The sequence below is a fragment of the Camelus ferus genome, chromosome 20, assembly GCF_009834535.1.
Source record: "Camelus ferus isolate YT-003-E chromosome 20, BCGSAC_Cfer_1.0, whole genome shotgun sequence".
Taxonomy (NCBI): domain Eukaryota; kingdom Metazoa; phylum Chordata; class Mammalia; order Artiodactyla; family Camelidae; genus Camelus; species Camelus ferus.
Window position 1 is genome coordinate 26375626 of NC_045715.1, and position 12835 is coordinate 26388460.

At 49.8% G+C, this 12835-nt stretch overlaps 1 protein-coding gene and 1 long non-coding RNA gene across 9 annotated transcripts in view; one reads left to right on the forward strand and one right to left on the reverse strand.

The window, feature by feature from the left end:
* The window catches only part of LOC106730377, a 64913-nt gene extending 57345 nt beyond the window's left edge, over positions 1-7568 (forward strand). Inside the window, exon 5 of the long non-coding RNA XR_004313568.1 lies at positions 6353-7568. This is a non-coding gene — a long non-coding RNA (uncharacterized LOC106730377). The remainder of the gene's footprint in view (positions 1-6352) is intronic.
* KIF6 (kinesin family member 6) overlaps positions 1-12835 on the reverse strand; it is a 296241-nt gene that overhangs the window by 14555 nt on the left and 268851 nt on the right. For 7 of the 8 annotated variants that reach the window (XM_032463003.1, XM_014564323.2, XM_032463004.1 and 4 more), the window contains 3 exons: positions 9273-9357; positions 7951-8086; positions 5508-5605 (listed from right to left, as the gene is read on the reverse strand). In XM_032463003.1, coding sequence (XP_032318894.1) covers positions 5508-5605; positions 7951-8086; positions 9273-9357 — 319 coding nt within the window. Of the gene's footprint in view, positions 1-1340; positions 2250-5507; positions 5606-7950; positions 8087-9272; positions 9358-12835 lie in introns of those variants that run through there. The other variant, XM_032463006.1, reaches the window with a different exon arrangement.

Genomic DNA, 12835 nt, shown 5'->3' on the forward strand with positions numbered 1-12835 from the left:
AATAATAATAATTAGGCTTCCTGGGTTGTGCATCAGAGTGTTGTGAATTGAGTGTGATCAGTCCCCAGGCCCTGAGCATCCCTGGGGAAGTGATGGAGTCAGGTTTCTGTCAGAACCCGAGGAGAAGAGGATCGGCCCCACCTGCAGAGGGGCTATCATCCTCTCCGGGGCTCAGCCCGAAACAGCCAGCTGGACTCTCACTCCCTGACTCCTGCAGCTCTTCATTGGCCCCGGGACCCCACCCTGGTCATGGAATGAGTGTCACAGGGACCTTGACGCATCTGACAGATGAGATGAGGGAACCCCCGAGGGGTAGCTGGCTTGCCCAACGGCCTGCTGCTTGGAAGAGCTGTGATGAAAGTTTGCTTGATACACCCTTTGGGAAAGTCTAAATTGAGGGGCTCCTTGCTGGTGACCCATGGTGAGCTGATGGGCATATTTGAGATTCAAGGTTAAGGATCTCTTGGCAGACATATCCAGCGATCACCTTAACTTGGGATACCTGAGGAGTATCCAGGGAGGCTGGGGCCAGGATAGGCCCTGCTTCTCAGAGAAGGTGGAATTTGGGGGAGGATTCCATCACTGGTTTCTGTCCCACGGAGATCCCAGGAGGCGTGCCCAGTGGCCAGTTCTTAGGCCCATTCCAGGGTGGACACTCAGAGAAGCTGACAGTGGGATGGACAGATGGATAAGCAACAGAGAGTGACCTTGGCTGAGAGGGAGTACAGAAGAAGAGGGGAGGAGCATAGGGAGGAAGATGAGAAAGAGGGAGAAAAAGAATGTAGGCGGGGCTAATTAGGTAGAGCAAGAAAGTGGAGGAGAGGGAGGGGAAGACAAGGGAGTGAGGGGTGAAGCCAAGAGAGGATGGGGCAGGGGAGCAGGGCGGCGGGAAGGAAGGGAAAAATGCTACTCAATGTGGACTCTGAAATTTGGGCTGAGGCCACAGCTATTCTCTTATTAATGACAGAGTTCAGAACATCTCAGTCCCTTCCTGGGACTTAGTTTTCTCATTCGTGAAATGGGGGGGTGGGGACCTCATTTCAGGGTTTCTCAGCTGAGAAGATGAGGCCAATAACTGGGAGCTCTGGTTTTCTAGACCAAGATTGGTCTTCTAAGGAGCCATCATTTTGCTCTTTGAAAGTCCTGGCCTCTTGGGACAATCAGACCATGGACACATTGAAAGAGTGGGGACCCCAAGCAGGAGGACCTGGTGTTTGGGAGAATATGAAGAAAACTCATTTGTAATGAAATAGCACAGAATATAGGTCGGAAAATGCCACTTTTACTAAACAACAGGATATGCACGTGCCCCTAAAGGACAGTCATTAAGGTTAAAGGAAGCTGACGTGAGGAGTGAGGGGAGGGGTGGCCAGATGCGGACAGGCTTGGGTTCCAATCCTGGTCTCACCCTTTATTAGCTGGATGACCCTAGCAGATTAATTGATCTCTTGGAGCCTAAGTGTTCTCATCTGTAAAATGGGCACAACAACAGCACATACATCACACATTTGTTCAATGCCTGGCCTGTAGGGCCCTCGATAAATGACAGGGATATTATTACCATAAGAGAAGAAAGACACTGCTGCCTCCTTGGAGAATTTAAGACATCAACAACTAATCTTCCACTGTTGGCTGTTCACAGAGAAAGTCTGCAAAGCCACAATGACCAGGGACAGGGTGTCCTCCCCGCCTCACCCTTGGTAGACCTGTGAGCTTCTGTCAGCTCTTCTCCGCCAGCTTTCTAAAGCAGGGGCAGGTGATTTCTTCATCAGAGGTGGAGCCCTAGGCCTCTCCCTTTGCAGTCTCTAGCAGGGACCCTTCCCTCTCACCGGTCTCCTGTAACCTTTCCGCAGATGATTTTTGGTATCTAAACACTACTGTGTGGGAGGGAATCTAGGGGTGCCGACTGCTTACAGTCAAGGTGTCTTAACAAACACTTTTCAGGACACTCGGTTATCTCTGCCAAGGGTCAGATACCCCGCCAGAGCACGGGAGGCAGAGTTTGAGCAGCGCACCAGGGCCCGCCTGAGAGCCCTCTCCCCAAAGACCCTCTTCCAGTCTCATCAAAGGAGCGTGGGGTAGAGTTCTGTGAGCAAGGTTTCTGGAGAAGCTCCCATGGGTAATCTTGATACACACCTTTTGAAATCCAAGGTTCTGAACTTCACTTGGCAGGCACAGTCTATTTCCACCTTACAGCCCTGGAGCGGGTTTACTAGGCCTCTCCTGAGACACACACACACATTCATTGTCTTGAAACAAAAGAAAAATGAAAGTTGGAGCTCCCTATTTACTGGTAGCAATATATTCCCTATTCCTACCAGTAGGAGCTATGAAAGAGGTCAAAGAAGAGGCATGGGAAATAACCAGGGGTTCAGAGAAGCCCCTCAGTTGGGAGGAGGGCCATTCTCCAGAGGCAGACACATGGGAGGCTCAGAGCTCGCCAGACCAGTGACTGGGGGAAGCTCTGTCCTCTAGGCGGGCTGGACTAGTGTTTTTCAAACATGCTTTGCCAAGTCCCGGGGCTTCAGCGAGGGGGCCCTATGTGGGGCAGGAGGCATGTCCAGGGGTTGCAAACTCAAGTACCCTGGAGGTTGGCAGGTCCCCAAGTGAATGCAGAGAGGGCTTGTGTGGATACGAATGCTGAGCTGCCTGTACAGCCCTGGAGCAGGGCAGCTGCCTAGGTACACTGCCTTTTATTTTATTTTTTAACAAATGGACTGTTTTTTAGAGAAGTTTTAGGTTTACAGAAAACTGAGCAGAAAGTACACTAAACTCTCATATAACCTCTCTCCCCCCTTGTACTTTCTCCTATTACTGACACCTTGCATTAGTGATGTGCATTTGTTACAACTGATACGCCAATATCGATCCGTTATTATTAACTAATGTCCACAGCTTACACCGGGGTTCACTCGTCCTCTTGTACAGCTCTATAGATTTTGACAAATGCATATCATTTATCTACCACTGCAGTACCATCCAGCATCGTTTCACTGCCTTAAAAATCCCGTGTCCCTCTCATTCATCCTTTCCACTCTCCCCTCTCCCCTCCTTCTGGCAACCGCTGATCTTTCTACCTGTGTCCACAGTTCTGCCTTTTCTAGAATGTTTACATGTCTACTTTCCCAGGAAGCCTACAGTATGTAGCCTTTTCAGACTGGCTTCATCACTTAGTGATAAGCATTTAAGGTTCCTCCTGGCATTTTCATGGCTCAATATCTCACTCTTTTTTATCCCTGAATAATATTCCATGGCACAGATGCACCACAGTTGGTTTAATCCATTCACCTTTTGAAGGGCATCTTGGTTGCTTCTGATTTTAGGCAATTATGAATAAAGTTGCTGTAAGTACCCATATGAAGGTTTTGTGTGGATGTAAGTTCTCAGCTCATTTGGGCAAACACAAAAGAGCACGACTGCTGAGCTGTATGGGGTAAGAGTAGGCTGAGTTTAGTAAGAAACCACCAAACTCTTTCCCCAAGAGGCTGTACCATTACCATTTTGCTTTCCTACCAGCAATGAATGAGAGTTCCTGTTGCTCCACATCCTCAAGAGGATTTGGTGGTATCAGGTTTTTTTTTTGTTTTTTTTTTTAATTTTAGCTTTTGTCATAGGTGCATCGTGGTATCTCGTTGTGGTCATTTGCAGTTCCACAGTGACATGTGACATTGAGCATCCTGTTATACACTCATTTGCCATCTGCAGCTCATCTTTGGGGAGGAGGCTGTTCAGATCTTTTGTCCATTTTTAAATTGGGTTGTTTTTCTTATTGCTGAATTTTGAGTCTTTTTATGTTGTAGATATAAGTCCTTTATCAGATATATGTTTTTCAAATATTTTCTCCCAGTTGGTGGTTTACCTTTACATTCTCTTAACAGTATCTTTCACAGCGCAGCTCTTTTGCCTGGCACTCCTCCACCCTCTCCTCTTTTTTTTTTCTGAGTTTTATTGAGATAGAATTGACATACAGCACTGTGTAAGTTTAAGATGCACAGCATAATGGTGACTTACATACACCATATTATTAAAGTCAGACTTATCAATTCTTTCCTTTATGGGTCTACACTGCCCTTTAAAACACGAGGGCAGCCAAACAAAACATACTTGCCAGCTGCTGATCGGGGGCTTAGGGGCTCACACAGAAGCTGTTCCCTAAAAGCAGAATACAAGCGGGAGTGCTGGCCCTGCGGGCCAGGTTGGGGGAGGCGGAGAGGTCCGGGGAAAGCGGCTGCCGGGGGTGGACGGCTCACTGGCAGTTTTTGTTTTTGTTTTTGTTTTTTATAAATAATAGTTTCGGATTTACAGAAAAGTTGCAGAGATGGTTCAAAGAGTTCCCGTGTACCCGTACGCAGTATCCCTTATTACACAATCTACGTTTGTGCGGTGCCTTTGTCACAGCTCATGAACCAGTGCTGATACGTGATTATTAACTAGAGTCCATACGTTATTTGGATTTTCTTAGTTTTTACCTAATGTGCTTTTTCTGATCTGGGCTCCCATCCCAGAGTTACGCTTTGTCATCATAACTCCTGAGGCACCTCGTCTGTGGCAGTTTCTCAGACTCTTCTGTTTTTTGACAACCTGACAGTTTGGGGGAGTACTGATCAGGTATTTTGTAGAACGTCCCTCAACGGGGACTTGTCTGAGGTCTTCCTCATGATTCAACCGGGATATGGGTTTTTGAGGAGACCATGGAGGTAAAGTGCCAGCCTCATCACATTGCATCAGAGATACTACCTGGCAACCCTATCAACCCCCTTTTGAAAAGCTCTATTTCACATTTCTGACATAAGGGCTCAGCTCCTGTTCAAACTCTGTCAATGGTGGTGGGGGCCAAGGTCCCACTCTTGCTGGCCTGGCCCTTGTCATGACGCTACGGGGTCTGCCTGAGGGATGGAGGGTGGATGAGGCGTGTGTCACTGGCTCTAGCACCGGAGACGTGCGGTTGGAAAGAGAAAACAACGTGGGTGGCAGGAGAAGGAACCTGCCTTCAGAAGGTGGTGTGCGGGGAAGTGGGGTCGGTGCTGGATCATGCCATCACTCAGGGACTCTGGCTCTGGGCCGTCCTCAGGGGAGGTGCCCACGTCTCTCCTGAGTCTGTGCCAGGGTGGAGTCATTTACCAGAGCTCCTCTGGGTCTGGACAGGCCAACTCCCCTCTGCCTTACACCAACATTCCTCCCCTCAGCAACCACCGCCCCCCACCCACCCCACTACTGCCGACCTTCTTCTGACCCAGGGGCAGGACCAGGCTTGCATGATTTGGTTAAACCTCTTGTCTCCTGTTACCGAGGCAGTGGGTCCACTGGTGGTCAGTGCCAGGGGGACAGGGCTGGAGGACTGCAGGCCACTGGCCTCAGTATCCTCAACTAATTTAACAGTAAAAAGCCATTCATCCTTCTGGGTTGTGCAGCCTATAGAGAGACATTTAGAGCAGCGAGAGCAGGTTGAGGAGAGGTAGGGAGACTTTTCTGGGCAACCCAACCCTGCCGCAGGGTTCCCTCCTTACCTCTGGTTAGAGAGAAGCTGGGACCTCTTGTGCTGGGATTCTGGCGTCTGGGGAAAGGGCTTCACGTGGTTGAACAAATTCACTGGTGGGGAGTTTACCTGTTGGTCCAAGAAAAAGTTTCATAGTGTTAGTGTGAATCTAATGACATGAGAAAATGTCTCTGATGTATTCCATAAGGGGAAAAATCCGGCTATAAAAGTTGGTAGATACAACACATGTGGGAAAAAAATCTAGACGTAGTCATGACCATAGTGATGGACATCAAAACATTACCTTTGGATGGCAGAAAAATGGGTAATGCTTGATTTATTCTTTGTGTGTTCCTGTGTTTTCTAAGTTCTCCAAATTAAGCAGGTATTACTTTTGTAGTTGGGGGGAAAGTTTAAAATGTGACCTGACAGTTCTCCAGAAGTCCTTTCCGGTTTTGCTTTCCCCTGTCCTGAGGAGATGCTAGTAGGGTCAGGAGAGATGCACTGAGCAATTCATGTAGGGGCAGCTCCGCCATGGTGGGTGCTGGAACTGTGCGTGTCTCCACACAGGCTCCTGAGTGGGGATTAAACTGCAGCTGATCTGAGTCTTGGCAGACGCCTGTGATTCTCCCAGAACATGGGAGCCTGGGAGGCTTGTGGGAAGCTGCTGCAAGGCCATTTCCCACTGGCCTCCCCATCTCCCTTGACAGGTTCTCATTACCTCCCATGTTCTGATGAGGTCGAAGGCTTTCTGCTTCACCCAACTCAGGTATGTCCACAGGTTATAAAATGCCTTAGTAGCCGCAGAGAATTGGCTCCTCAGCTACAGGGTGCCCCACCATCCCTGCTGCAGTGACCTGGTCCCTTCTGTTTCAGTGGCATCCTGTGGGGCGGAGGACACGCGGAGCTGACACCTTGGCTGCTCTGGCCATCACTGTCTACATGAGTAATAAACTGTTTGAATCTGTCAGCCCTGCCTGGACTCTTCCCGAGTCACATGGGATGGCCCTCATCACCGTCCAGTGGCTGGATGCCCATGGGCACCGGCAGTGGCTGACGGCCTCACTCACTGACCACGCCATGAGGAAGGGTTCCTAGCTGGAGAACAGACAGAACCCGGGGGGCGCTGTGAACGTGACTGAACCAATGACGTCTTCATTTTTCCTAATTTCTACCTGCAATTTAGCATTTTTCCAACAATGAATGAATGTAGACAATGAACCACAGTAGTCTGTGGTGGTGCGAGAGGCTCTGCCATCAGGAGAAATTACAGATGTTTTCAGATTACATTACAGCCGTTGCAGAAACCTTGCACTATTGTGTTCATCATTACTTTGAAATTATGGGAACTGTGGAGCCACTTGATCTTATTAATTAATGCATTTGTAAAATGACATACATATTACTATACCGTAACTTTGTTATTAAAATATCATGATAACTGTATTTCCATCTTGTGCATTTAACTTTATCCAAATATGCTTTTCCCTTGTCTAGTCACAAGGCCTCTTGGTAACGTGTGGGTTACTGCTTGGTTGTGTCCTTGGAAAATACGTCCTCTGGCTCTTCAGTTTCCCTGTCCTTATAATGAAGCGATCAGCCTGTTAGGTAACCCCTGAGGGGTCTGCCAGCCACACAAGTGATCCGATTATGTGTATTTCATCTTCTTTATTGTACACAGCCGAGGGTCACGTGAGGACAGTCAGAACTGGGGGTTCATACTAACGCCTCTTAATAGGTTATTTTAGGCTTCATAATATTATAGAGAACTTCTAGGAATCTGTTTAGGAAATATGCAAACATGTATATTCAAAAATGTTTCCAGTGACACAACCCCAAAACAACCTAAACATTAAACAATAGGAGATTAAATATATTAAAATAAATCCATGTGCTTGAACAGTGACAGCCAGTGGAACGATGTCATGGAATAATGACATGGAAGAGTTGGCATGTGTACAATGAAGTAAAAATAAAAGCCGTTTGTGATTCTTGAAGACCAATATGATTCCATTTTTATAAAGGTATATGGATGTATATGCATGAAAATATAAAATATAAAACCCAACATGTTATCATTGGTTATCCTTAAGTGGTGAGAGTACAGTGATTTTACTTTGTGTTTTTCTGTATTTTCTAGCATTTATACCATGTGTTCATGACTGTAATAAAAAACAATCGATGTCACACAAGGCAGTGGCGGCCAATCCACCGGCTTGGGGAGTTCAGCTCCCCCCGCCACCTCTCAACGTGTCAGTGCGCCCTGACCACTGCCATTCCTTGTTCCTAACACGAGTAGCTGCCTCACAAGCCAGGGGCTGAGAGCATGTGAGTCTGTGTCGAAGCCCCCAGTCTTCTGCCCCTGCCCCTACCCCTGGGGCTGTGTGTCTGGCCCCTCCCCGGCTGCGCTGACATTCCCCAGGCCACGGGAGGAGGGCGGGCTCTGGGGCAGCGAGGGGCACGGCTGCCAGTACCTGCAGGCTGGTGGCCTCCTCTGCCCACCAGGCATCAAACTCTTTCTGCAGCTTCACCTTGGCCTTGTCCATGAGTAACTGCAAGTGCTCGATCTCCACCTTCAGGGCCTTCAGGCGCATGAACATGGTTTTATACCTATGGTGGAATCAGAGGAGAGTCCTCAGAGTCACTGGCAGGGAAGGACGGCTCCAAATGGACTGTCAGCTGCAGGGCCTGAGCCACAGAAGCCTGGCAGGGCAGCCCTGGTGCTGGGGACTGGGACCTTAGAGTCGCCCACCGAGGCCAGGGTGTGGTGTTTCTGTCCATGGGCCCACGGGGCTGTGTGTGTGGGAGGAACAACCCTCTCCAAGGATGATAACCCCCACTGCTGGGCTCTGAAGGGGCAGGCATCGCTCTAGGCATTGACAATACAAACCCATGAATCCTCTTCACAGCCCTGTATGGAAGATGCTATTATTATCCCCTCCCCTTAAAGATCAGGCACCTGAGGCATGGAGCGGTTAAGGAACCTGCTCTGTAGCACAGAGCTAATAAAGACAGGAGTCAGGATGTGAATCCAGGCCACCTGGGGGTGGGGGGCGGGCAGGGTGACAGGGTTTGCTCATGGTGCATGCCCAGCAAGCCCAGGGGTGGCGTGTGTTGCAGTGACAGTATCGGCACCTTGAGAGCAAGGAAGGTTTCCTGTCTGGTCTCCCCCAAAGCCCTCCATGGCGGAGGAGAGAGCCAGCATTTGTTTGTTGAGTGGCTCAAGGAACGAATGAACTGCGAAACTTGCATCAGGAATGGCCACATGTCTGTTTATGCTTGAGGTGCCTCCCTCTGCAGGTTAAACCATTTGGGGACCCTAAATGGCTGCAGGAGGGTCTGATGTTCTCAGGACACCTTGCCCATGAGGAGACTCAGGAGAGAAGAGGGGCAAAGCTGCAGGCTGGCGGGGGTTGGGGGGGAAGCCCTCTCTGGTCATACCTCTTGGCTTCCCTAGATGGCAGCAGCAGACAAGACCAGCGGCTTCCTGAGCTGCAGCCTGGGACCCGGGCTGGGGAGGGGCCCACGGCAACCAGCTCTCCCCGCCAGACTCCTGGATCCTGGCTCCGGAGCCTGGCCCGGCCTTCTGCTCCCCATTCCAACCTCACACTGCCTCGGCCTCCTGCATTTTACATCTGCCTTCCTCTAGTTATTTTCGGATTGGCTACCCAGAGTAGCTCCAGGCCTGGAGAGGGGTGGTGTGCGTGGCCACCCTGCTCTGCCCCAGCAGCTCCAGGTCGTCCCCAGCACCCTGTGTGGCTGGGGTCAGGGTGTGTGCGGCAAAAAGAAAGGGCACCTTGTCTTTTCCTCCTCCAGCTGTGATCGCAGCTTCTCTTCCATCGGGTCTGGCGCTGAGGGCACAGTTGTGTTTTCTGAGATACCTGGAGGAGGGAGATGCTGATGGTTTACTCCAGTGAGGAAGAAAGGTAAAGAGAAAACTGTGATGTTTAGAGCAGATGAAAGGGGCCCCTGGGAGTCCTGAGGCTTTTGGAAAGGCGTTCGCTTCATCTGCCTCCTTTGGACGGCAGTCTCTGCTCAGCTGAAAGCCCCCTAGGCCACTGTCCCTCCCACGGCCAACATCCGTCACTGGCAGAGAATCCTTCCTCATATCACTACTGATTCTTTTATTGTGGAGTTCACGCATTGCCTGTTGAGTCCCCAGGGAAAATGCAAAATGCATTTCCCCCTTCTCTGATACATAGCATTTCACAAACCAAGAAGACATTACTAACCTGGCTCACATCTTACTTTGCATAAGATGAGATGCCAAATTGTCGAGTCTCAAATCACGTCTCCTATTTTCAGCTTCCCTCCCAAGCCCGATTAACTCCACGTGCACCCAGGGCTGAAAACCACGCTCAGATGCCCTGCCCACAAGACGGGCGACAGGACCCTGGCAAGACCTAGGTGAGGGCTGTGTCCCCAGGCATGCCGACCGCCACTGTTGGCTGCACGCTACTTGCTCGTGTGCTGTGTGGAGCCTGTCCTTTCCCAGCCTGGTAGTGGGGTCTGCTCATCCCTCAGAGGCTCTCTGTGATGGTATAGCATTTCTTAGCCTCACAGAAGCCATCTTAGAAGTCACGCAGCCCTGCATTTCACTCCAATGGAGGGGAAAATCTACTATGGGCCAGGTACTTTCTCAATGCAATCAGATTTAATCCTTCTAATACTCATTGGAGGTATTATTGCCCCCATTTTACAGATAAGGGCATGGAGGTTCAAAAAACTTAATCTGGCCAAGGCCACACAGCTAACTTCAGGAACCTGGGTCCAAATCCAGGTTTGTTTGGTTGCAAGGGCTCTGGATTCAGAAATTTCTTTTCTAACATTTCTGACGATGGTCATCTGCTTTCTGCCCCAAAAATGCCGGGGCGGGGGGGCTCACTACTTTGCCCGAGAGCACACCTCATTGTGGGCAGCTCTGTTTTCTCTTAATCAGAGCTGAGATCTACCCCATTAACTTTTCACTTCTACTTTGGATCTTTGGAGCACAGCATCCTCCTTCATAATTTGATGGTTCTTTAAATACTTTAACAACAACTACGAAATATCACATGCGCCTGGAGCTTTAGTTTCAGGCTGACTCTGTCCAGTTCCCTCATCTAAGGGCTCAATGACATAGTGACTTTTCAATTAGAGTACAGAGCCTAAATCCAGACGTAATACTCCAGACAGCACTGAGAGGGGCAGTATAGAAAAGAGTTCTCCTAGCTTTTAAAATTTTACATTCTATATTTCTATAGGAGGTGAATTACTAACAATCACCTGTTTATCGAGTGCCTTTTATATGCCAGGTTCTGCCCAGTTCTCCTAGACGCTCACCTAGGTGCTCTACTCCCTTATTGCTAATCCTCAAAATAACCCAGCAGGGCAGGTATTACTATCTCATTTCAGTAATATTCTGAGGCTCAGAGAGGGTGGTGAATAACCCAAGGTCACACAGCTAATAGATGGCAGGGCTGGGATTTGAACCCATTTTTTTTCTGGTTCCAAAGAGATAAATGTTTAGACTAGACAGCCTCCCTAGCGCAGTTCTGGTTTTCCAGCAGCACTGTTTTGGTTTCGCACTGTCCTCTGTGACACTTGTGGTCAGTTTAAACCCTTTCCTATTTTTATGAAGTGGTTGTCAAGGTGCATCCTATTTCAGTGATCGTCCTTTTGATCCCAAATGCAACATCTCCCTGGGAGTTTAGCCTGCTGAGAGGTCCTTATTATGGCATGACCTTATTCTTTCCATTTTGGCAGCCTTTACATTGGATTCCATCGTTTATCTGCCAGGCACCTGTTACTCTCTGTCCCTTGTGTCAAGTGACAACTGTCACTTGTCAACTGACTGAGCAAGTGTCTTATTCCATTATCTAAACACAAGAGATGTAGACACCATAGACTTCCCAGTTGAAGACTACACTGTCCCTAGTGCTGGTGCATTTAGTGGCCCTAATGAGCTGGCCTGCAGTCCTTGTAGCCCACGGTCCCTCAGGCATAGGCCAGCCCCTCGAAGGCAGGCACTGGACCCCCTGCTCTTTGTATCTCCCCAGTGCTTTGTTCAGACTCCACGCACGGGGCACACTCAATGCTGTCCATGTTCACTGGCCCTGGTCCTCTCTGGGAAATGTCAGACCTGATAGACTGAAGGAAGCATCTCAACATCAAACCGAACAGGTGGAACTTGAAGTGGACAGAGTATTTCCTTTCCTAACAGCTTCAGAAATGGGCAAATGTATCTCCCAGTCTATTAAAAAAGAGCTGTGAATTGCCTTCCTCCCTTTAATACTTTTTGACCCCACACCAAGGACCCCTCCTGAGGAAAGCAGTGAAGACCGTGCTCTGGGGTGACTGGCTGGGCCTCCTGTAGCCAAGGGGAGGCTGAAGGAGACATCTCGCCCAGCCCGGCGGAGGCGGTCTCTCTGAGGCCTCGGGAGCGGAGGGAAGGTAGCAGGGAGGGTGAGATGGCCTGGTCTTCTATACAGAAGCTGCGCTGCCCCAGCCCGAGTGTGGAACCCTTCTGTAGAAGCCCCACCCCATCGCTGGCTGTCTTTTCCTTGGGCCTCCTGCAGGTCCCCCTGGCAGATCACAGAGCCACCACTGCAAGTGTGTGGGTGTCCCGGAGCCTAGGGCAAGGAGAGCATTCTGAACACCACTGACACAAGAAGGGGAGGTGAGGTCAGCTGCAGTCTGTGGGGCACGTGCTGGTCCTACTCACTGTGCTGCTTCATTTATTCTTGCCACTGTACCTAGCAGATATTGTCGTCACCATGTTCCAGACCAGGAGACTGAGGCTCAGGGTGACCAGGTGGCTTGCTCACTTCCATAGAGCTACCAAATAGCAGAGTCAGGCTTTGAATTCATCCACTTGCATAACAAATGTTTATGAGTGTGGACTCTGGGTGGCACCTTCTGGGGCAGTCTCCTGGGGAAGGTGAATATTAAGCCAACAGAAAATCGAGTCTACGATACGATGCCAGGGGTTGAAGGAGAGGGAAAGCTCGGTGAAGGGAGAAGGGCTGCCATGTTAGGTAGGGTGATCGGGGGGGCCTCTCTGACCAGGGGACGTGTGAGTAGAGACCTGAGTAAAGGGAGAGAACCAGCATGGGAACGCAGGGCAGAGTACAACAGCGAGTGCAAAGGGCCTGAGTTGTGCCTCCCTGGTGTGTCTGAAGAAGAGTGAAGAGGAGGGGTCAGTGTGCCTGGGGCAGTTGGTAAGGGAAAGAACAGTGGGGGATGAGGCCAGTGAGGAAACTGAGGCCAGGTTATGTGGGACCTAGAGGGCCTGGTTGGGACTTTAGCCTTGAGAGAACTGAGAAGCTGGAGGGTTTAGAGGAGATGGACGGCGTGACTGACTCCTTTGATAGCAAAGCC